The 21,242-nt window shown below is 36.2% G+C and overlaps 3 protein-coding genes across 3 annotated transcripts in view; 1 reads left to right on the forward strand and 2 right to left on the reverse strand.

Annotated features, from left to right (window-relative positions):
- Nucleotides 1-443: 443 nt before the first annotated feature.
- nrn1lb (neuritin 1-like b) lies at nucleotides 444-4,419 on the forward strand. The gene is made up of 4 exons (XM_079467811.1): nucleotides 444-590; nucleotides 755-856; nucleotides 1,832-1,973; nucleotides 2,603-4,419. The coding sequence occupies exons 2-4, from the start codon at nucleotides 823-825 to the stop codon at nucleotides 2,895-2,897; spliced, it is 471 nt and encodes a 156-aa protein (XP_079323937.1). The 5' UTR covers nucleotides 444-590; nucleotides 755-822; the 3' UTR covers nucleotides 2,898-4,419.
- On the reverse strand, nucleotides 3,487-6,423 carry dnaaf1 (dynein axonemal assembly factor 1; the record flags this gene model as incomplete). Its single annotated transcript, XM_079469258.1, has 10 exons — nucleotides 3,487-3,753; nucleotides 3,856-3,915; nucleotides 4,275-4,741; nucleotides 4,845-5,011; nucleotides 5,186-5,307; nucleotides 5,392-5,558; nucleotides 5,668-5,889; nucleotides 5,977-6,068; nucleotides 6,147-6,234; nucleotides 6,339-6,423. The coding sequence occupies 10 exons, from the start codon at nucleotides 6,421-6,423 to the stop codon at nucleotides 3,487-3,489; spliced, it is 1,737 nt and encodes a 578-aa protein (XP_079325384.1).
- A 7,911-nt stretch (nucleotides 6,424-14,334) lies between these two features.
- Nucleotides 14,335-21,242, reverse strand: part of dok4 (docking protein 4) — a 41,030-nt gene continuing 34,122 nt past the window's right edge. Inside the window, exons 3-10 of the mRNA XM_079465829.1 lie at nucleotides 19,988-20,095; nucleotides 19,340-19,454; nucleotides 19,017-19,136; nucleotides 18,622-18,811; nucleotides 17,806-17,944; nucleotides 17,546-17,663; nucleotides 15,940-16,078; nucleotides 14,335-15,859 (exon numbers count right to left, since the gene is read on the reverse strand). Coding sequence (XP_079321955.1) covers nucleotides 15,829-15,859; nucleotides 15,940-16,078; nucleotides 17,546-17,663; nucleotides 17,806-17,944; nucleotides 18,622-18,811; nucleotides 19,017-19,136; nucleotides 19,340-19,454; nucleotides 19,988-20,095 — 960 coding nt within the window. The 3' untranslated portion in view covers nucleotides 14,335-15,828. The remainder of the gene's footprint in view (nucleotides 15,860-15,939; nucleotides 16,079-17,545; nucleotides 17,664-17,805; nucleotides 17,945-18,621; nucleotides 18,812-19,016; nucleotides 19,137-19,339; nucleotides 19,455-19,987; nucleotides 20,096-21,242) is intronic.

The following is a 21,242-nucleotide window of genomic DNA, read 5'->3' on the forward strand; positions in this document are numbered from 1 at the left end:
TATATCAAAGAATACATAAAAGAATAGAATAAAAGCAAAATAAACGTGCCTTTGTAAAAAAAACGACTGTTAGCATTTTATCAGCCATCTTTCTGAGGTCACCCTTGGATGCTTGGAAGTTTTAAAAATACATAGTTATGTTTGTGTCAAAAAGTTACTTAAAAATGCAATTGTATTGAGTAGATTTGTATGCTCACTTTTGTTAGTATAAAAATATTTGCGAAAATACTGAGACATGAAAACGATGAACAGAATGACAGGTGCAGGGTCAGAAAAAAATGAGAGTAGTTGATATTAATGGCGTTATATAAGAGTGTCTAATCCATCTTTATTCTCTTCTCCCTTTAGATTTACGCAATGGCATAATCCAAGCCTGTCAATCAAACAAAGGGTTGCCCACTGTGTTATATTTAGTACCATGTTGGAATTAAAATGCCAGTCCTTCTGGGATTTTCCCATCTGTTTTGGATCTCTCTCTCTCTCTGTGTGTGTGTATGTGTGTGTGTGTGTGTGTGTGTGTGTGTGTGAGAGAGAGAGAGAGAGAGAGAGTCACAAGCAGTATTCTAAGCCAAACAGACACACCATAGGAGGTATGTTCTTCTTCTCCTCTCTTATTATACAATGTGCAATCAGAAATTATCTTTAATCCCACTCAAATAATCAGTGGTTACAAAACCCTTTTATCTATCAGACTCAACAATTTAAGTTGATGGGACACCTCGAGAATGTTTAGATTTTTTTTATTTTGTTTAAGTGTGTAAACATCAAGCTGCTGCTCTGGTGTGTGTGGTCTTCACTTCAAAATTCTGTCTGTTCAACGGAATGTATCTACTGCTGTTCATTTCATTCTGCCTCAGTGAGTAAAAGTCTATTTTATCTTCAAGCATTTGCTTTTAAGTGTCTACATGTCTTTGAATGTAATGACATACATTTCCCAAATTATAAAAAATGATTTACTGCAATTTAACATAAAATTATTAATTTTTTATATTTATTCTTCTACACTTAAGTAGATTGTCTTAAAATGTTTGTTAAATGTTTAAAATATGATGTTGCAGGCATCACACAAGCCTTATTTTATTGGTAAACAATTAAAACAGTTAATAGTTTAATGTTACTTAAAAAGAGGGTTGCAAAAAGTATGCACTATATTAAGTAAATCCAGCATAATATTTAGTGTAATAATTTGAAAATATATATGTTTTTATAAAGAAAATGAATGTCTCTTTGAATTTACGTCTCAATTTATGAATAATCTATGAATTAATAGACACATTCTTGAAGGTTAAAAGTAAGATGCATAGACAATTCAACATTACAAAATAATTATAATTTTGTTCCTGTGTTGACAGCGTAGCTAATATTTCTGATCAACTTAATATATAAGCAAAAAAGAATTGTTATTTTTCGAGAAGATTTTTATTTACGAGCTGTTGTGTAGAGATTAAATGTGGTTTTACCTCTGGCTCTTATCCCGGGATTAACATTTACATTGTCATTTAGCAGACGCTTCTGTCCAAAGCGATTTACCCATGTGATGTCTAGCAACATCTAACAGTAAAGAGAAGCAGACAGATATAAACATGTAAACGTAACACTTCCTACCATATACATGTAGATGAAACATTGTTGCAGTTTCTTGTGAAAATTGACTATAGATCAGAAAAAAATGCTATTTTGAAACAAAGTGTATAGCACACACATACACAAACTCTTAGCTTCAAAATAGCTCTGTTTTTTATATACAGTACATACTGTATATATAACTATACGTATATATATATATATATTATACATTTGATTTGAGCTCTGTTTTTAAACTGTTCCTCAGGTTTCTGTTCCACTGTTCTGAGTGCAGCAGTAATGCCTCCATGTAGTGCTGTATACAGGGGCTTTGCTGATTGTCTGGTCTCTCTGGGTGACAGTGTGAGCTCCAAGACTGACAACCCACAGGACATCAACTCTATCTGCAAGTGAGACACACGCACGTGTTCAGTTTTAAAGGGACTTTTCATAGATATAAAATGTTTATACTGTATGAACTGAATATTGTATCCCCTAACCCTCTCCCTCCAAACCTGGCCCACACAAAACCTTTCTGCATTTACACATAATTTATGGTTACCAAAGAAAAATTCCCCACACGGTCAAAAATTACTGGTGAGAATATTACACCTTTAAAGCTTACACTAAACCTCGGACATGACTGCTTTTAAAGTACAACATTATTTAGCTTAGCAACCTTAAAGTGATAGTTCACCAAAAAATAAACCTTACTCACCTTCTTGTCATTTCAAACCATTTAAAAAAAACTTTCTTTCTTCAGCAAAACACAAAAGAAAATAGAAGAATGTTGTTAACTAGTCCTCATTCACTTGCATTGGTTTTGTGTCCATATAATAGAAGTGAATGTCAATGTAGTTAGAGAATACTTTTTTAAATTAAAAACCTGAACACAATACCTGATATGTCCTCTTAGGTCTTTTTAACATCTTTCATTATATTTGTTGGGACATTTTTACATTTTGGCCCTAAAAAAATAACTAAAACTACAATATTTTTACCCCCACACATTGCACTTTTAACCTCGGTACATCTGCAGATCCTGGGATGCCTTCCAGGTGTGTGTGAGTGATGTGCTGACAGGTTGCCGTGGTGATGCAGCAGAGATTTGGGAATCTTTGAGGGCAGAGTCCCGGAAAACAACATTTGCTGGGAACCTTTATGACATATGTGCCAGACGTACCGAGGTTGTCATTGCAACCACTCCTCAGGATCTTCCCAGTACTGGTCAAACCAATCAAGAAACCCTCATCGGACTTGCTCATTCTTTCAAACACTCAGGCAGCACAGAGCTGCTAATAACATGTTTCTCTCTTCTCCTGCTTCGGATGTAGAGTGTCTCTTTTAGTGGACTGATGCCATTGCCTACTGAAAGTGCAGTCAAATATGACTCTCAATTTCTTTCTTTCTTTGTGTAATCTTGTTGGTATGTTATCATTGTATGTGCTTGCTGGAGAAAAACATGTGACCTGTCTTACGAAACTATTAGTATATATGTAATTTTAAAAAATTATTATTATATTGTATCAAATTTACTTTTGTACATTGTTACATGTTTGAAGTTTGTGGCAGAAGACCACAAAACTTTCATTTCAGGGGTTTTGTTTATGTGTGTTTGGTAAATGTAGAACCCTGTTAGTTTGTTTTTGATTTGTGGAATATTGAGCAAAGTAGGTGCAGTTTACAAAATACACTTAAATATCTACAATAAAATGTAAATGGTTATATACAATAAGAACTTTGATCAATTTTATTTTATTTTAAAAGGTAGAGTTTACACAAAATGTAGTTTTGCTCAAGGTTAGCTCAAGCTAGCCAGTTATGCCCTAAACACATTTTGATAAAAATTGGTCTTCACCACATAAACGAATTGGCAACACTGGCCCCAAAGAATCAAAATATTGTTCGTCCATTAGTTCAGACTCAATCTAGTTCCTCAATCAGGACAGACATTTTGTTTTCTTTTGCTTTTTGGAGAACATCCTCATCCTCTGGTTTTATGGCGGTTCTCTGACTGGTGAAGACAGGGCTCTGCTGCTTGACTGATGTTCTCTTAGTGGAGACATTAAAAAGCATATAGGGTTGGTCGGTGGCTACTGCTTCTGACTGAGACTGCTGATACACATTTGTAATAGCTTCTGATTCTGTCTCATCACCAGAGATTACTTCAATCATTGGATGGAGCACACTCTGAAAAAAGGATCAATTAGTTTTATTAGATCATACAGCTAAAAGATCTATCCATCTATTCTATAAATGTTCAAATGCTCTAATAAACGAATACTTTCTTACCTGTGTACCTGTCTTTGGGAACATCAACATATTTTCTATATCTTCCAGATCTGGAAGATCCTAGAGAGACAAGTGATGACATTTGAGGAAACACTTTACAATAATGTTTTACTGGTCACATTATATAACATGAATTAAAATATTTTGAAGCATTTGTTGATCTTTATTACTGTGAGCTAATAAAAAAACAGTTTATTTTGTGTTCATATTAGTTAATTTGGCAATTAAAGGGCTTGTTCACCACATAATTTTAATTCTGTCATCATTTACTCACGCACATGTCATTTCAGCTGTGAGACTTATGAAGATATTTAGAAAAACTGTGAACTATCCCTTTAACTAATGTTAACAAGTTAACAGGTGAATTGTTTGTTTGTGATGCAACATTGATATGATGTTGGTATTACGTAAGCACTCACATCAATTGTCAAAGATGCTTCATCTGACAGAGTGATGGTCTCTATGTCATCCTCGGATATCAGTTCCGTGACAAGTGGACCACTGAATTGTTGTGAAACTGAACTGTTACATTGCAATGAATAAAAAGTTGACTTTCTCTCCTCTTTTGTGTTCGATTCCAATGTTACTGATTGGTCAATCTGGCCCTGGTCAAATGAAGGTTGGAGAACCTGTTCTGAAGCCGAAAAGTTAGTCTGTTTTCTTTCTGGCTTTAATTGGCCAGAAGGATTGTGATCATGTGTTGTTTGGATAACATGCTCCTCATCAGCTGTTAACCTGAAAATATGGTCCATCTCTGATGCGGGTGGATCAGCTTGTTGCTTCACTAATTTTGATGTGTCACTCTCTGAAACTGCAATTTCTGATGGTAATTTAGAAATGTCCTTTTCAGGGCTCAAATCATCAGAATGTTTATGCTCTGTGATTCCTGTGGGTAAATCATAATTTTTTTAAAAACGACTCTGTATGTCAGCAAGAACAAAAGATAATATAATTGTATGTGTAAATAAGTAAAGAAAATGGGTTTTTGCCTTTTTCCAAAACCTCTTGATCTTGCGGTCTTTTCAGTGCATTCTCTTTCATAGCAGTCATTGCATCCAAACTCTCCTGGACTTTTCTTCTTTCTCTAGTTTCCCACAGTTCCCTCTCCTGTCGCTCACCCTCCAAACCACCGGCTGCCCACGCCTCTGCACAAGCTCTGGGAACAATAAATGCTAGGACTGAGATCAAATTCCAAAGCAAATCAAAAACAAAAGACTCATAAGTGAGCACATAGATCGATGAACAAAATTACCAAATTGACAATGCAAGTTGCATTGCGAGGTCTGACACAAACATTGTGGAACGCATTCAGTAATACTGAGCTGCTTACCTGTCCTTTGGGAACACAGGCCGGTCATCGAGATAAGTCAGCTGTTTTAGACGCACAATCATAGTCTTCCTGTAGTTTGGTATTTTTTTGACGACCTCATTACCCATAAGATTTAGCACCCGCTGGCAAATAAACAAGTTTTCAGTTCACATCTAGAAACAAGTGTGACTGTTTATGTATACGAGGGAGAAATATACAGTAAATACCAAGTCTGGCATTCTCTCTAGAAAGTTAATGAGGGCTGGATCTTTGATGCGGTTGTAAGATAGATCAAGAACACTGATGGATGGACAGCGTGACAGCTCCTTCATGTCACTAACATTCTCCAGTGCATTATGGGAAATCTGCAGTGTGGAAAGCTCACACAAACATGCTGAAAAAGCAGAGCAGAGGGTGAACATAATGAGATAAAGCATGTTAAAACAAGGAACAATGTGTTGTGTTAACAAAACATATTGTCATATGTGAATATGTGGAAACACCTATGTTCTCAATGACTTTTATATAATTGTTTGAGACATTGAGGGTGCAAAGCTTGCTGAGAGGTTCCAGGTTTTCCAGCGTGTGAATGAGATTTTGGTGGAGGAAGAGGCAGCGAAGCTCTGTCTGATGCTCCAGATTCTCAATCGCCCGAATGCCATTGCATTCCAGCCACAGGCAACGCAGTCCAGTATATTCCTCCAAGCCCTCAATACAGGAAAAACCTACATGCCAGAATTAAAAATAACTTCTATGAAATAATTTAAATGAAAAAATATATTTTGCAACATAAAAATTGCATGAGAAATTACCTTTATAATGTAGATAGAGCGTGTCATTTAACCTTGGTGTCTGGTACAGTTTATTTTTCTTGCAGTGGTCCCTTAAAAACTGTTTGTTAATTCTTAAAATATTAAAGACAAATTGTTTAGTGTTGAATGCTCTTCATGATAGTTATTTGTCTTGAAAGAATATGAATCACCTGGGACCTGAATCCGTTTTCTCTGTCGCTTTGGTTTCAATAGTATCAGCAATGACTTTATTCCTGTCCGCAGCTGATATTTGAGACTCTGAACCGTACAGAAAATGACTACTGTTAATATTATTATTCACATAATTTAAGAAAAAACATTTTGCAAGTTGTTAGCATAGAGCATTTAGAAATGTAGCCTACCTGGAATGAAGGACGCAACTCCTCCACTCGTGTCGTTCTCTACAGATTCAGCTTTCCCGTCCTCCGCGATTACTATCGTCTGCATTTCGCTATAAAGTCGCAGAACCCTTTAAATGTTTTTAAAAAGAAAATGAAGTCTGGAAAGTGAAAAATGCCATACCTTACCGACTATAAACTTCACGAGCTGGAGACACCGAACGAACTACAGGTCAACTAAAAGTTGGGTTGGTTTCCATAGAGACCGCGGGCGTAAACAACTGTGTGAGAGCGCCCCTAGAGTTGAATATCGTGTTGGCAGGTGATAAGTAGCTACTGAAGCCTTGACGTCAGAGGAAAGTTATTGTGAATTAAGTTTTCTTTGTATTTTATGTGGGGAAAATAATAAAATAATAGCTTTGAAGTTATACAAAATCATGCAATTGATCACAATTAATCCTTAGGAGTTAATTGCATAAGAATTGCTAAAATGCAAAGTTCATACAATTGTGTAGAGAAGTACAGTCTAGAAGAGGGAGGAAAAACGAAATAGTAGATTTACATATGAATGATGTTTCTTGGAGAGTGTTAATTAATTACTGTAGCTGTTTAGGTGGTGTTGGAAGGGTTATTCAGCCAACTAGGAACAGCGTGGTTGAATGATGTTGAAAGTGATCATATGTGACCCTGGACAACAAAACTTTCTTATGGGTAAATTTATTTAAATTGAGATTTTTACATCAACTGAAAGCTGAATAGTTAAGCTTTTTATTGATATTTGGGTTGTTAAGATGGGACAATATCTGGTGGAGATACAAGAGTGTAAAACTCTGGAAGTAAAGGGTGCAAAAAAATCTAAATATTGAGAAAATCGCCTTTGAAGTTGTTAATCCGAGGCACTGTAGCAGGCCATCCACTCATAAAAATGTATATGTTTTGGGTTGAAAATGACCAAATATCTTGAACATGATCTTTACTTAATATCCTAATGATTTTTGGAAGAAAAATCTATAATTTTGACCCTCACAATGTATTTTTGGCTTTTACTAAAAATGTTCCCGTGCTACTTAAGACTTTGTGATCCAGGGTCACATGTTTACAATATTATATGGAAATATTTATTTAGGCCAGGGCAAGGAACCCCATCCAACCATAACCTTCCAAAAGTTGTCAACTTGAATATTTTATTTTTCAGTTATGCATTAATACAGTACCAAATTAAACCAAATATTTAATCAGCTTTTGTTAATGAACATTTTTTTCATCATTTTTATAATAGCAGGGATTCCACCAGTATAGTACTGTAAAGTGTACTTGTGTGAATGTTTGTAGCTTGTTCCCCAAAAGATACTGTTACTCTTTTATAAAACAGTATGTTCACCTTGTTTCCACAAATAATAATGTCTGTTTAATAAGTATTCAAATAAGTAATGTCAGTACTATTGGTTGCTTAATACTGCCGTTTGGACACATATTTCTTTGTTACCCCTTTAGTCAAATAATGAGAGGACACAGTTGGCTACACCTGATCGTCATTCAGTTTCTTACAACACAGATACCTTAGGATGCTGTTGGCATCCTTTCTAATAAAAACATACAATAAACAGTCAGCAAGTGGATTTAAATACATCAAGATTCCTGGCACTGCGTGTAAATAAACCAACCGACTGTCTTGTACATGCTCAATGGATTTTGAAAAGATTATGCATTGAACAATGCTTGGCAGGAACAACACGGTGTAATTGAAGAGTACAAGAGCCAGAATCCTCAGAATTCTCTTCTTCTCATCAGGGGTGACTGAGACTGAATGAGACAGTGCCCTCCATGAACCCACAAAGCAGAAGACAACCAGTGGATAAGGTATCAAAAAAGGAATGACACTAAAAAGAAAAGCATATTCTAACAACTTTTTAAAGACAAGAATCCACATAATCCAAACGCCAATCATAGGTATTGTCCAAACAAGCAGGCATAGCGGAAAACAATACTTAGGGGAATGGTGAAACCGGTACCAAATAGGGTATGTTATCATCACATATCTTTCAAGAGAGATACAGACCATGAAGCCAATATTAGCCAGCACACTGATCATGTAAATACTCCAGAGAAGTTCAGGTCTGAGACTGGGTGTACAAAGATTTAGGAAAGGTCTGAAACAAATCTGTATGATATCAGAAATAAAGAGGTTTACAATAAATATAGGAACATCTTGTCGGGATCTATACAGACGGCACAATCCATAAACTGCCAGAGAGATGACAATGAATTCAATAAAGAAAATAATCCAGATAATCACAGCTTCGGCTAAGGACAAACAAAACAGTTTTTTTAATAGTGTCCTATTTAAATCATCTATTATCCAGGAGAATGAACCGAACTCCTGTTGGATTGTCCTATTGGTTGAGATTCCAGGAAAAAACATTTTCTGTATCTTGGGCTCTAGATGTTTAAACTGAAACAAAAACCAAGACATTTTTTAAGCAGTTCTGTCACATTGTTCAATAGTGTTTACACCTGTTTTATTTATATTTATGTCAATATTCTTTTGCATTAAGTTGCAACCACAAAATTCTTTGTTACAGTACATGTGTTACATCATACACCTATACACAAAATAAAGGTCCTTCACGATGCCATAGAAGATCCTTTTTTGTCTAAATGGTTCCATAAAGAAACTTCAACATCTGAACAACCTTCTTTTGACAAAAGGATATTTTTGGCGAAATAAGGTTCTTCAGATTATGAAAAGGCAAGAAAGAGATTGTTCTTTAAAGAACCTCTGACTGAATGGTTTTTTTTAGAAACAAAAATGGTTCCCCTATGGCATTGCGGTGAATTGCGTTCCTTTAAAAGTTTGAGTGTAGAGCGGATATATATATATATATGTGTGTAAAAGAGTTATAAAAGAGACATAAAAATAAGGGATTCAGTGAGACTGATCAGATCAGCACATTAATATAACAAAAAAAAGTAAAGTACACTAACCCTCTTTCTTTCTCTCAACAGGAAGTGGTCTAGCTTTTGTCGAAACTAGTAACTTTGTATTAGCACCTATTGCATTATTGCTCCTGTATGACATATAGCTTATTGCTCCCTGAACTCTTTGTAAGTCGCTTTGGATAAAAGTGTCTGCTAAATGACTAAACGGAAGGTAAATATAAACAAAAATTTACTTAAACATATTTTTTTACACCCTACATTAAACTACTAAAGGAATTATTTTGTGAAAAAAAGAAACCTCTCTTGCAACCTTCAAGTGGATGGATAAAAACTATTATAACTGACATTCAAAAAATACTGTATACATAAAAATAAAAGAACTACAACTGGATAAGAATTTAAATAATTATGGGTTTGAAATTTTATTTTTTAAAGTGCAACAAAAAAAGATTGCTAAAATGCATTTATGCTTACCTGTAACAAACATGTGTTACTGTAAACGTATTGTTTAATCTTGTTACTATAAGAGAAAACAGAAGTAAGCTTGCACTTACCTCTACAATTATTAGAAACATGTTTAAACACAGGCCTACCTTGATTTTTCTGTGGTGAAATTACCCTGTCCCATTCGTTTATTAGGAAAGTGAGACTTGACTTGAACTGAAATACATGAACAATTCTAAAGAAATTAAATTTTTTTAAGGTTTTGAGTATACATTTACATAACAGATGAATTAAATTACAAAAATAATGACAGATATTTATTGTTCACTCATTCATTATTTATCACGAATGGCTGAACAATGAGTGAATACATTCTCAGAAGATGAATACTGATATTAAGACATAAAGAGACAAAAAGAAGACTTTTACCTCTTGATGCTGAGCTGCACTTGCTTGAATTGAACTGAAACAACAAGTGAGATAAAGACACTGATTCCTAACATCTCCATTCTCCAGTTCTGTGCTTTTGTCATAATGACCATCTAATTGAATTAAATAAATTATCAGGCTCATATTTGGAGACATTTCCAGAAATGTGATTATGCTTAAGACATCGATGTTAGTGGATTTCAAACATAATAATAATGATATAATGATTCAGTAAAGTGGTCAAACATGGTCAATTGTTTCCTGTGCCTTCCATAATATTCAATCACAGAAATAAAATGGTAAAATACAAAACAGAGAAAACTGCAGGGTGGTGCTTTATTCTCAATTTACTAGATAGGGCCTACATACTGTCATGTCTTATCACCACATTAAGTGCATATATTCTAAATGTACTTTCAGGAAAATGTAATATATACAAAGAACAGAATAAAAAATACTAAGACTGTAACTTCAAATAATTTGTAGAATATCCACCAATCATTGCTTTTGAAAATATACTGCTAACAATTTTACATAAATATTAAAAGTATAAATGTAAATCTCCTGAGAAACCGCCAAATGTCTTAATTATTTGAGTATTTGGACCGAGTCCAAATTATTCGCCTGAATTAAGTAAATTGCCCTTCCAGAGATTTTAACTTATTATTTACATTAACATTTAGCAGACGCTTTTATCCAAAGAGACTTACAAATAAGGTAATTAATGGAAGCAATCGGAACAACATAAGGACAAGAAAAAGTTATCATATAGCCTATCAAAGTATACAGAGCTAAGTTCTAAGAGTAGAAAGAGATAGATAGCGCATTGCAATAGTCCAGTCGGGACAGAACAAGAGCTCGGCAACCTGATCAGTGAAGTTTAGCTGATCATCGATCATCCATCCCAGGTTTCTGTCCGTTCTGGAAGATGTGATGGTTGATGAGCCCAGTTGAACGGAGAAAATGTGATGAATCTTTCTGTCGGCCGGGATTACAAGCAGTTCTGTTTTTGCAAGGTTCAGCTGCAGGTGATGGTCCTTCATACAGAGCGAAATGTCGGATCGTCAGGCTGAAATGATAGGTGTAACTAACAAGCACAATGGAACAGAATGGCCAAAACTACGATGAAGTAGATACCATTCATTGTGAAATAATTCAAAACAGGCTTGGAACAAATCTGTATGATATATGTTATGAAGAGGTTTATGACAAATATTAAAACAGCATGGTCCGATTTAAAGAGACAGCCCAATCAGTAGGAGGCCAGAGAGATGACAACAAGCTTAATGGAGAAAATAATCCAGACGATCCCTGTTTCAGACGAGGATGCACAAAGATCTTTTTCAATAAATGTCCAATTTAAATCTTCACTTAGCAATACAAAGGGGTTTAATTCGGCTTGGAATGCCCTCTCAGTTGGGGTTTCGAGAGAAACCATTTCCTGTGCCTTGACCTCCCAATGTTCGTCCTGAAATGAAAATAATTCTAATTAATTATTCTAAACTAATATGTGGTTTGCTGTTTATAGTGACATCATAAATGTACATATTTATATATATATATACTGTATGTATATATTCTCAAATATTAATGATTAATTTCTTAAAATTATGTCTTATACACAGCACTGTAAAAACTTTCTATTCCAGGAAAAATGAAAAATAGCCTTTTGAAATCAACAGTATTGGGACTACTTGGCTTGCTTGATTTATATATAAATCTCTAAATCCCGGTTGACAAGGCTTAAGGCTAGTTCACGACTGAAATAAAAGTTTGAGCTGTCGTATCTTATATCTTAAAACATGTCATTGCCATTGGTTTGTCTCTAGATGCACACTAATGCTTTTACATAATTTTTTTTTAAAGCTGCTTGAACATAATAATTCCACTAAGGGTTAGTCCTGGCTTAAGCTAAACCCGGTCTGTGAAACTGGGCCTGAAGGTTTCTTAACCTTTAAGTTAACAGTACAAAATCTTCCCCTTCAACATCTACAGACAAAAAACTAAATCCTCATGCATCTACAGACAAAAGCACCAAGATGAATGATTTTATATGCAGGAATGAAAGAAAGGACAAGTTTTACCTGATGCTGAGATGATGGTTGGCAGTAATGTAAAGAAACATTACACATAGCTGGAGGAGCCAGTATTGCTTTACTAGATCCAGCCTTCATCATTTCTGCACTCACAAATACTCTGTAATGAGCAAACCCGTATGTAACCTGAGTAATATCTGATCTTTGTTTAGTTTCAAGCATAGGAGGCTTAATTTCAAGAAATGTGTTTAACCAATCGAGAAAAACTGTAACATTTCTGAATATAAATGGATCCTGTGATGTTCTGCACTTTAGTTAATCACTTTTACAACATACACTGTTTTCACTTTTATTGTTGTTATTAAATTCAAGCAAAAATCTAATTTAAAAGAAGTTAGCAGTGCATCACAAAACCCATTGAGGAGCCAGTTAAGACCAAAACTTAAAGAAAAAATCGAAAAGAAAACAAAGGGTACAATTATATTCTGCCTCCACATGAATACTGTGAGCAATGATTACCAGATCAATCCGATGGAGGTGAAAGTGAAGGTCTGTATGGAGTAACTGGATGTTGTTCAGGCAGGCACTCACAAAAGTTTGACGTGGTTACAGCATTGGTTAAAATATTGTACACAAGTTGCTTGCTGTTCTCAGTAGATTCACTTAAAAAGTTAACTATTTAAGAGATAAAAGATGCCTACAACTTGACCATGGCAATGTAATATTGCCATACTATATTTGTAACTGGATCTGTTCTGTCTCAACTAGCATGATTATATTTCATATTTCATGAGGGTGAATCAAAATAGCTAAACAAAAATCTATGTTATAAAAACATTATTTTATTTTGTTGAAAAACTGCAACATATTTTAAAACAAATATCATAGAACCCATATTACTTAAAAAGAAAAACACGGTTCTAATAGGTAAACTTGCTCATATGCCTCAGGTACTAAACAGTCACAGAACTGGCAGGGCCTCCATTAAATAACTCTCCGTTTAAATATAACATTTTCCTTACAGTGTGCTTCATTATATCGAAAGCAACGTTTCAGCACATTTACAATCTTGATTGTATGGATTTTAGTGTCTTTATTAGATGAATCCTCATGAAATCACTGTGTCATGGATCGATGTCAGTGTTAACCTGTAAACCAGTGCTGTACATATATACGTCATCTTGGTACTTACTGCCCCAGAATATCTTCAGGGACCTGCTTGATCTCGAGCCATGAATATATAAATCATGTTGGGTTCATTACATCAATTTGATGAGCTTATGCAATTGTTTAGTCTCCTTAGGGGAAAATGTCTGCTAAAAAATTATAAAACATAATTTTGGCATGTACTGTACGTTTCTGGTGTGTGCATGGTTTGATGTGTATAGTTGAAGACTACTGTACATACTACAGTATGAGCTTATATAAATCCTATTTGTTCTGTATATGTTCTAACTAAGTGTGTTTCAACAATTAAGAGTTCTTGAAATATATATTTTTATTCTCTGTAGAGGCACAATGAAAAATTGTCCCTTACTATTATTACAATTTATAAATGAGAATTTTACACTTCTAAGTTGGCAATGCATCTAGTCCACATTCACATACTGTATATAATTGTTCTTAGCCTCAGATCCATCTGTGTTGCATGGCACTTAATCTCCTGTTTATACTGTAGGTGCCTAGCACACATGTATATTGTCCATATTACTCTGTATATTAAGGCTATATAGCACACACATCTGTATATCATGTTGATAATATAATTCTGCTTCTATCTGTACAAATGCCTTATCTGTACATTAGATTATCTACACTTGCTGTATATAAAGCACTTTCTGCTCATCGCACTTCTGGTTAGATGCTAAACTGCATTGCGTTGCCTCGCACTTATACATGTGTAATGACAGTAAATATTTATCTAATCTAAGCTACAATTATCTAAAATGCACAATTATTACAACCTGGTACACAAACAGTAGATACATCTGCCTGCCAGTCAGTCCCCTTCAATAAAATGAACAGTTTACCTGTAAACACGGCTCCTTTTCTGGACCTGTAAATATATCAAGAAGCAGGTAGTCATGCCCCCAATATTGTAGCTCAAACTAAATTCTGTGACGGAAAAGATCTTAAACCAAGTCAATCACACAGACCACACATGTGCTGTTTTGAGCTGCATACTGGGCTGTCTTTTTATTTCACTTTTATTTATATGAAGAGTGGAGAGAAAACAGGGAATGATGGGCCTTGCTGAAACGACCAGCATATGCCGTGTTTTGGACGTTGGTATGCTGATGTCCTCGAAGCCTAAACACGAAACTACTTTGGTTAACCAGCTTTACCAGAAAGACAATGCTGGTCGACAACTTCAAATGTTATGTCTTGCTGATCCACCAGCTATACTCCATATATAAACCAGTCTGACCCACATCGAAATTCAAGCTGGTCTTTTCACCAGATGAAACAAGATTGAGAAAAAAGCCAAACTCAAACTTCAGTTGCCCACATAAGCAACTAAGCTCTAACCACTAGGCAACAGCTGCAATATATTGAGACAGTTACAGCATGACAAACAACAATGAAGCTATGAAGCTTATAAAATGGTTTAGTCACGTATACAGACGTCTGTGGAGAAATAACAAATGAAAACCTTGGGGATAGACTTAATTCCATGGAATTTACAACCTCAGAAAATAGCAGACAAGCATGAAAAAACAAAAAAGATATTTTCCTCATTTTCCACACAGCTGGTAAAACCCTTTTAAATATACAACTGCCGAGCGGCTAAAATAAAATTGAACACTATACACTGCAATGTGTCTTGTGCTTTGTTGGTAAATTTCAATAAATAAATAAATAGTTCATAAGGTATGTCACAGCCACCACAGCTGAATATATTTGTCATTTTTGTTTTCCCCTTAGCCGGTATAAATGTTGACCCTATGACCCTTAAGACATCTTCAAGATAAAACAGAGCCTCTTTCTAAAAAGGTTAACTACAACACAAAGCATATGGATGATTTTAGCAGGAAAAGGATCCAGCTGTTCCTATTGTCCGGATGGCTTTCTTCATTACATAACAAAGTCTCCAAAGACAGTTTTATTTCATAACCAGTCATTTTAAATAAAGCAGGAGAAAAAAAACTGATAAATGTACGAAATGCCACTTTCACAAGTCAAGTGACTTGCAGACATGACCATCAGATTATGGCTAAAGCTTCTGATTAAAACAGATCTCATATTGAAGTGCAGAAGTGTTCAAGCTCAAACGGTTGAACTAGAACGCCCCTCAGTCGGGTCTATGTCATTTGTGAAATGGCCTAGAATGAAGACCGCACCGAGGAGACTTAATAGGCATCTACAAAACTCTTTCATATCTAAAATGTTTACCTCAGGGGACATGCATAGGGCTGAAGAACGTGCATGAGAAAAGAGTTCGAATAAGAGATAGGTATTCAAAACCTACATTGTCTACTCCCACGTGAACCCAGCAAAAGTTACCATATTGCACTGGGAACGCTACAGAGTCAGTTCCAACAAACATATGCTTTTACTGATCTCTCCTGTATGCTTTAAAGGTCTGTGGGCCTTGTTTCATTTGAAGTGCTTGGAGCGTTCCCTCTTTCCGTGCCCTCAGAATCACAGGCGGGCTCAGGGATGGCTTAGGAAACCCCTGGCCCCGGTGAAGAAGAGCTGATGGAAAAACATAGGGCAAAGTGCAGAGTGGTGGGAGGTCTAGAGGTAAAAAAACTGCTTGAAGTGAAGCTGCTCACTCGGTGGGGTAACTGGGGTAGTGCGTTGACGGCTGGGTGCAGTTGTGGCTCACAGGAAGAGTTGAGTGTCGTTCTGGAGGAAGGCGTTTGGAGAAGAGGTCAGCGTCCAGTCCGGATTGACTATCGCCATATATGTCACCTGCGTGAAGATGGAAAAGTTAAAGGGTAGGTAGCACAAACAAGAGTTTCTAAATAGTACAGATGATTGCAAGCAGAATTGCAGCTCTTCACATAAACAACACAACTTAAGGAATCATGTTTATTTCTGGAACAAATGGGCAAACAACTACAACTATACAAGTGCAAAATACAAACCTGATTCCAAAAAAGTTGGGACACTGTACAAATTATGAATAGAAAAGGAATGGAATAATTTACAAATCTTATAAACATATATTTTATTCACAACAGAATATAGATAACATATCAAATGTTGAAAGTGAGACATTTTGAAATGTCATGGCAAATATTGGCTCGTTTTGGATTTCATGAGAGCTACACATTTAAAAAAAGTTTGGACAGGTAGCAAAAAGAGGCTGGAAAAGTTAAATGTACATATAAGAAAACAAAATTGCAGGGCCAATTTGCAACCTATTAGCTCAATTGGCAACATGATTGGGTATATATTCTGTGGTCAGATGAATCAAAATTTGAAGTTCTTTTTGGAAAACTGGGACGCCATGTCATCCGGACAAAAGAGGACAAGGACAACCCAAGTTGTTATCAGCGCTCATTTCAGAAGGCTGCATCTCCGATGGAATGGGAGTGCGTGTGGGCATGGGCAGCTTACACATCTGGAAAGGCACCATCAATGCTGAAAGGTATACGTTCTAGAACAACATATGCTCCCGTCCAGACGTCGTCTCTTTCAGGGAAGACCTTGCATTTTCCAACATGACAATGCCAGACCACATACTGCGTCAATTACAACATCATGACTGAAATGGCCAGCCTGCAGTCCAGATCTTTCACCCATAGAAAACATCATAAACAAAGAAGACAGTTGAGCATCTAGAAGCCTGTATCAGACAAGAATGGGACAACATTCCCATTCCTTAACTTGAGCAACTTGTCTCCTCAGTCCCCAGACGTTTGCAGACTGTTATAAATAGAAGAGGGGATGCCACACAGTGGTAAACATGGCCTTGTCCCAACGTTTTTGAAATGTGTTGATGCCATCAAATTTAAAATCTACTTATTATTTCCTTAACATGATACATTTTCTCAGTTTAAACATTTGATATCTCATCTATGTTGTATTCTGAATCAAATATGGAAATTTGAAACTTCCACATCATTGCATTCTGTTTTTATTCACAATTTGTACAGTGAACCAACTTTTTTGGAATCGGGTTTGTATTTACATCTGTTCAGGTATTAAGAAATCTTATGAAATGCATAAAGTAACTGAAAAAACAATGCTTGAAAAATGTAGGTTGTAGACCCTGCCACTGACATCATTTTCAAATTGTATAGCTTCATCAACATTCAATACAAAGAGCATGCTGGAAAAAGCTAAATAAACATTTACCCTAAGGGGGCTCTTTAGCTTTAATGTACCAATCACCATTAGGGCTAAGTTTCAAATTTCCTGAAAGTATCTCACCATTGGCAGAATCCACCCCAGCCTGTGATCCGGTGATGTGGTGCCAGAAAGCACTTCGTGGTAAAATTGAGGTGGGGGTGCAGGGATACGACGTTCCTTCTGAACCCTTAGACAGGAGCTGATGGGAGTGATGGGAAACAGAGTACAATTGATTATTACATAAAGTAATATCTGCAGTGGATAATCAAACATTTTTATATTTGCACTGAATTATATGAATCACAGTAGAAGCTTTGTGTATTTATGTATGCTTCAAATACTTTGCTGTTTTTTTCCATTTCCATGAGGACTCTCTTGTGCTGCTCCGCTATAGCTAGAGTGGAAGAATGAACCCTTTGGTAGATCTGCTCTCCTTCTCTTGTCTGGAAAGTATACAGGCCCTCGCCACTGTCACACATCCTAAAACAATGACAAGCACTATTTTAACAAGAAATTTATATAAGTCTACACAAAACATTATTTTGAAGTATTGTACTACTAGGGAAAAACAAACTAAAAGTGTTTTCTAAGGGTTTTTATGTCTTATGTACACGAAATGAATAGTTATTATTTTATTATTTATTAACCCTCATGTCATTCAAAACCTATACTACTTTCTTTCAGAACACAAAAGAGGATATTTTGAAAACTATTGGTAACAAACCACATTGCCCCCAAAACCACTGAGACGAGATTTTCAAACTTCTATCTTTTGTGTGTTCTACGGGAGAAATAAAGTAGTGCACTAAATTAAGCAAGGATGAATAAATAATTAAATTGTTTTGATGCTGTTGTTGTAATATCCTTTTTAAGTAATAGATACACTGTGTGTTACATTACAATAGCCACTAGGGGGCAGTGTTAGATTACTTTAAACCATGTGGAAAAAAGGTCTTTCAAAGAGCATCCAGCTGGTAAATGTTCTTTATTATTCAGGAGTTTAGAGGGAGAAATAACTGAAATACGTGAGTTTCACGGGAGAAATAACAAAACGGGAGGGTGGCGGGAGATGGGTGTTACGGGATTGTTGACAGATACACATGACATCTTGCCTTCGATCTGACCACAGACCGAACTAATCATATCCCATGCTTTACCTGCCAGCCTCAAAAGTGAACCGTGTAGCATCCCGGCCGTAGCGTCGCAACGAGCAAAGTGGCCAGGTTACAAGCTTGGTACGAGGGTTGTGAATATCCCAAAGGTAGATGTTTTCATGTGTGATCTGCATCATACATTCCCCGTATATATCAAGATTAGGACAGGGCAGCAGGAACACGTTAAAGCGCTCTGTAGGAACAACAGACACGGGGAATCTAGTTACCAGGTTTTAAAAAAGTCAAAATATGTGTTACCATGATGTCACCCCAAATCTAGGAATATATAGCAGATAAAAGACCTCATGACATGAAACAAATCAGTTGAGGTACATTCAGTACAAACAATAAAACATTCTCAAAGGTAAGCATTAAGCAAAATGCCTACAGACTCTCACCTGTGTGTTCACACTGAACTCCAGCGGCCAGAAGGTCTGGTTCCCCAAGGCTGATATCATTCAAACGCATCCCCAGGCACTCAATAGACAAGGTTTTAAACCACTCTTCAGCCTCCAGCTCTGGTGTGAAAACCAAAAGATTGCAGTGGTGTCAATGAGCCCATAAATAAGTTATTTTAATGAATATGTTCCATAAATAAATCAAATACTAATAGATGCAGCCTCTCAGAGGGCATGAGAGAAGCACAACATCGGTTTTCATGTTAGAAATGTCTATATAGACTGAAAGACAAATGTTACGTAAAGTCAAACGCACAAAATACCTGAATCACAGGTGAAGGTTCGAGAAGTATCGTCTGTGAAGACGATAGCAACAGCTTGCCGCTTGGTGTCGCGAGGCAATCGCGTCACATTCTTCACATTGCTAATTTCTGTCACCTGTGTAGGAAAGAAAACACAAAGTCCTTACAGAGATAAATTTGGGAACAATTAGGAATGAATCATTTAGAAAAGTCCTGTGTAGTCTTCTCTTTCATCTTTCATGGTATGTAGCGGGGAGTGGGAGTGCAGTGAAGAAAGGCAAATGAGACTGATAAACAGACAGAAAATCGAGACGTGAGTCAGCAAAAAAGCGTCAATTAAAAAAATGCTGCATTTATCTGTCCGAAGTTTTGACATTTTGTGTGTTTGTGTGTCTGGGCTTTGGTGTATGTGGATAAAAATTGACTTGGACTGCTTGATGTGAAGAATTTTTTTTTGGTCCGTATTGATTGGACTCATAACCCCCTTGACAGTGCTTGTCTCGATTTTTTAATCTTTTCCTTCAGTTCCATTGCATTGAATGCCCTGCACAAAGCTGTTAGTATAAATGGACAACTGACGTGACACTTTCCTTGAATGTTTCATTTCTCTTGTGGCGTTTTCATGGCTTGAATTAGAATTCGGCTGAACTGTTGCAGGGAGAAGTTTACCTTAGGACACGCTCTGAGGTAGGCAGACTTCTCATCTGGGTATTTCTCAAGTCGACGAGGGCCTTTACTGGACGACTTCTTAAACACCAGCCAGCAGCGCCTGTAGATCTGAAATATATACGCACATATCGCAAAAACATAAATGGTTACACTTTATATTAAGGTACACAAACTCATCATCAACTACTTGCTTATTAACATGAATATTGATCGTGTATTAGTATGTATAAAGAATTATTCTGCATTGCCTTATTCTACACCCCTTAATCCTACCCAATACCTAAACCTAAAACTACCTTATAATTCTGATATGTAATTCTGAGTTAATTGAGGCCAAAGTCGTAGTTAATAGTGAGAATTGGTCCCTATTCTAAAGTGTGACCAAATAAATGTATACACTTCCTTTTTATTAATGCAAAAAACATTTTCTCAACACGAAAGCTATTAATTAAACCTACACCAGTTGTGATCTGCCTTCACCTTTTAAACACAGACTTTCTCTCTCTGATCCTTCCTTCCACAAAAAGCAATTTTCAGTTTGTACCTCTGATGTCCTTCAACAACCAAACCTACAGTTGCCACGGTAACCTCCATCCATTTAGGCTGGCGCACCAACCCGCCGAAGGCCAATCCCGTTCTTTATTATCACCGGGCTCCTCCGCGTACAGCTAGATCACTGCAATCTCCTGGAAATCGCTCTACTTACGCAACAGTATTTCTATTTTGTCTGTTCAACAACCATTATGACACTCTACAGAACATGCTGGCGTATAGGCTTCCTAAGAAACAGCAATTTGCGTTTTGACCTTACTTTATGTTCCAGAAAAGAAATTACATCTTTTTAACAGAAGGAGACAAGGGGAACTAGATAAAAGCATATGCTTTAAAGCACAGGCTTGGGAGAAAATCTGAATTATTTGTCTTTTTGCCTTGAATGTGATTAAAATTCAACATGTTTAGACTCTAATTTCCTCCGTGTTTAGACTGGGCTATCTCAAAGGTCAAATTCGGAGAGAGACAGTAATAAACATTACATTAATAATCAGGCTTGAATAATGACAGGTCTGTGTTGAACCTGAAGTAAGATGTAGTGGTTTAACCAATGAGTCCGCAAATGCTCGTCTAACCCCAATGATCATGAACAGATGTATCAGTTGCCTCACCTGTTTGCCTAAGTATGACAAAATCAAGGCAAATAAAAACAACCTTCAAGGACTACTGAATGCTAAACATATGAATTTTTTTAAGTTTTGTT

Source organism: Barbatula barbatula (genome assembly GCF_947034865.1).
Source record: "Barbatula barbatula genome assembly, chromosome: 1".
In the NCBI taxonomy this organism is placed as follows: Eukaryota; Metazoa; Chordata; class Actinopteri; order Cypriniformes; family Nemacheilidae; genus Barbatula; species Barbatula barbatula.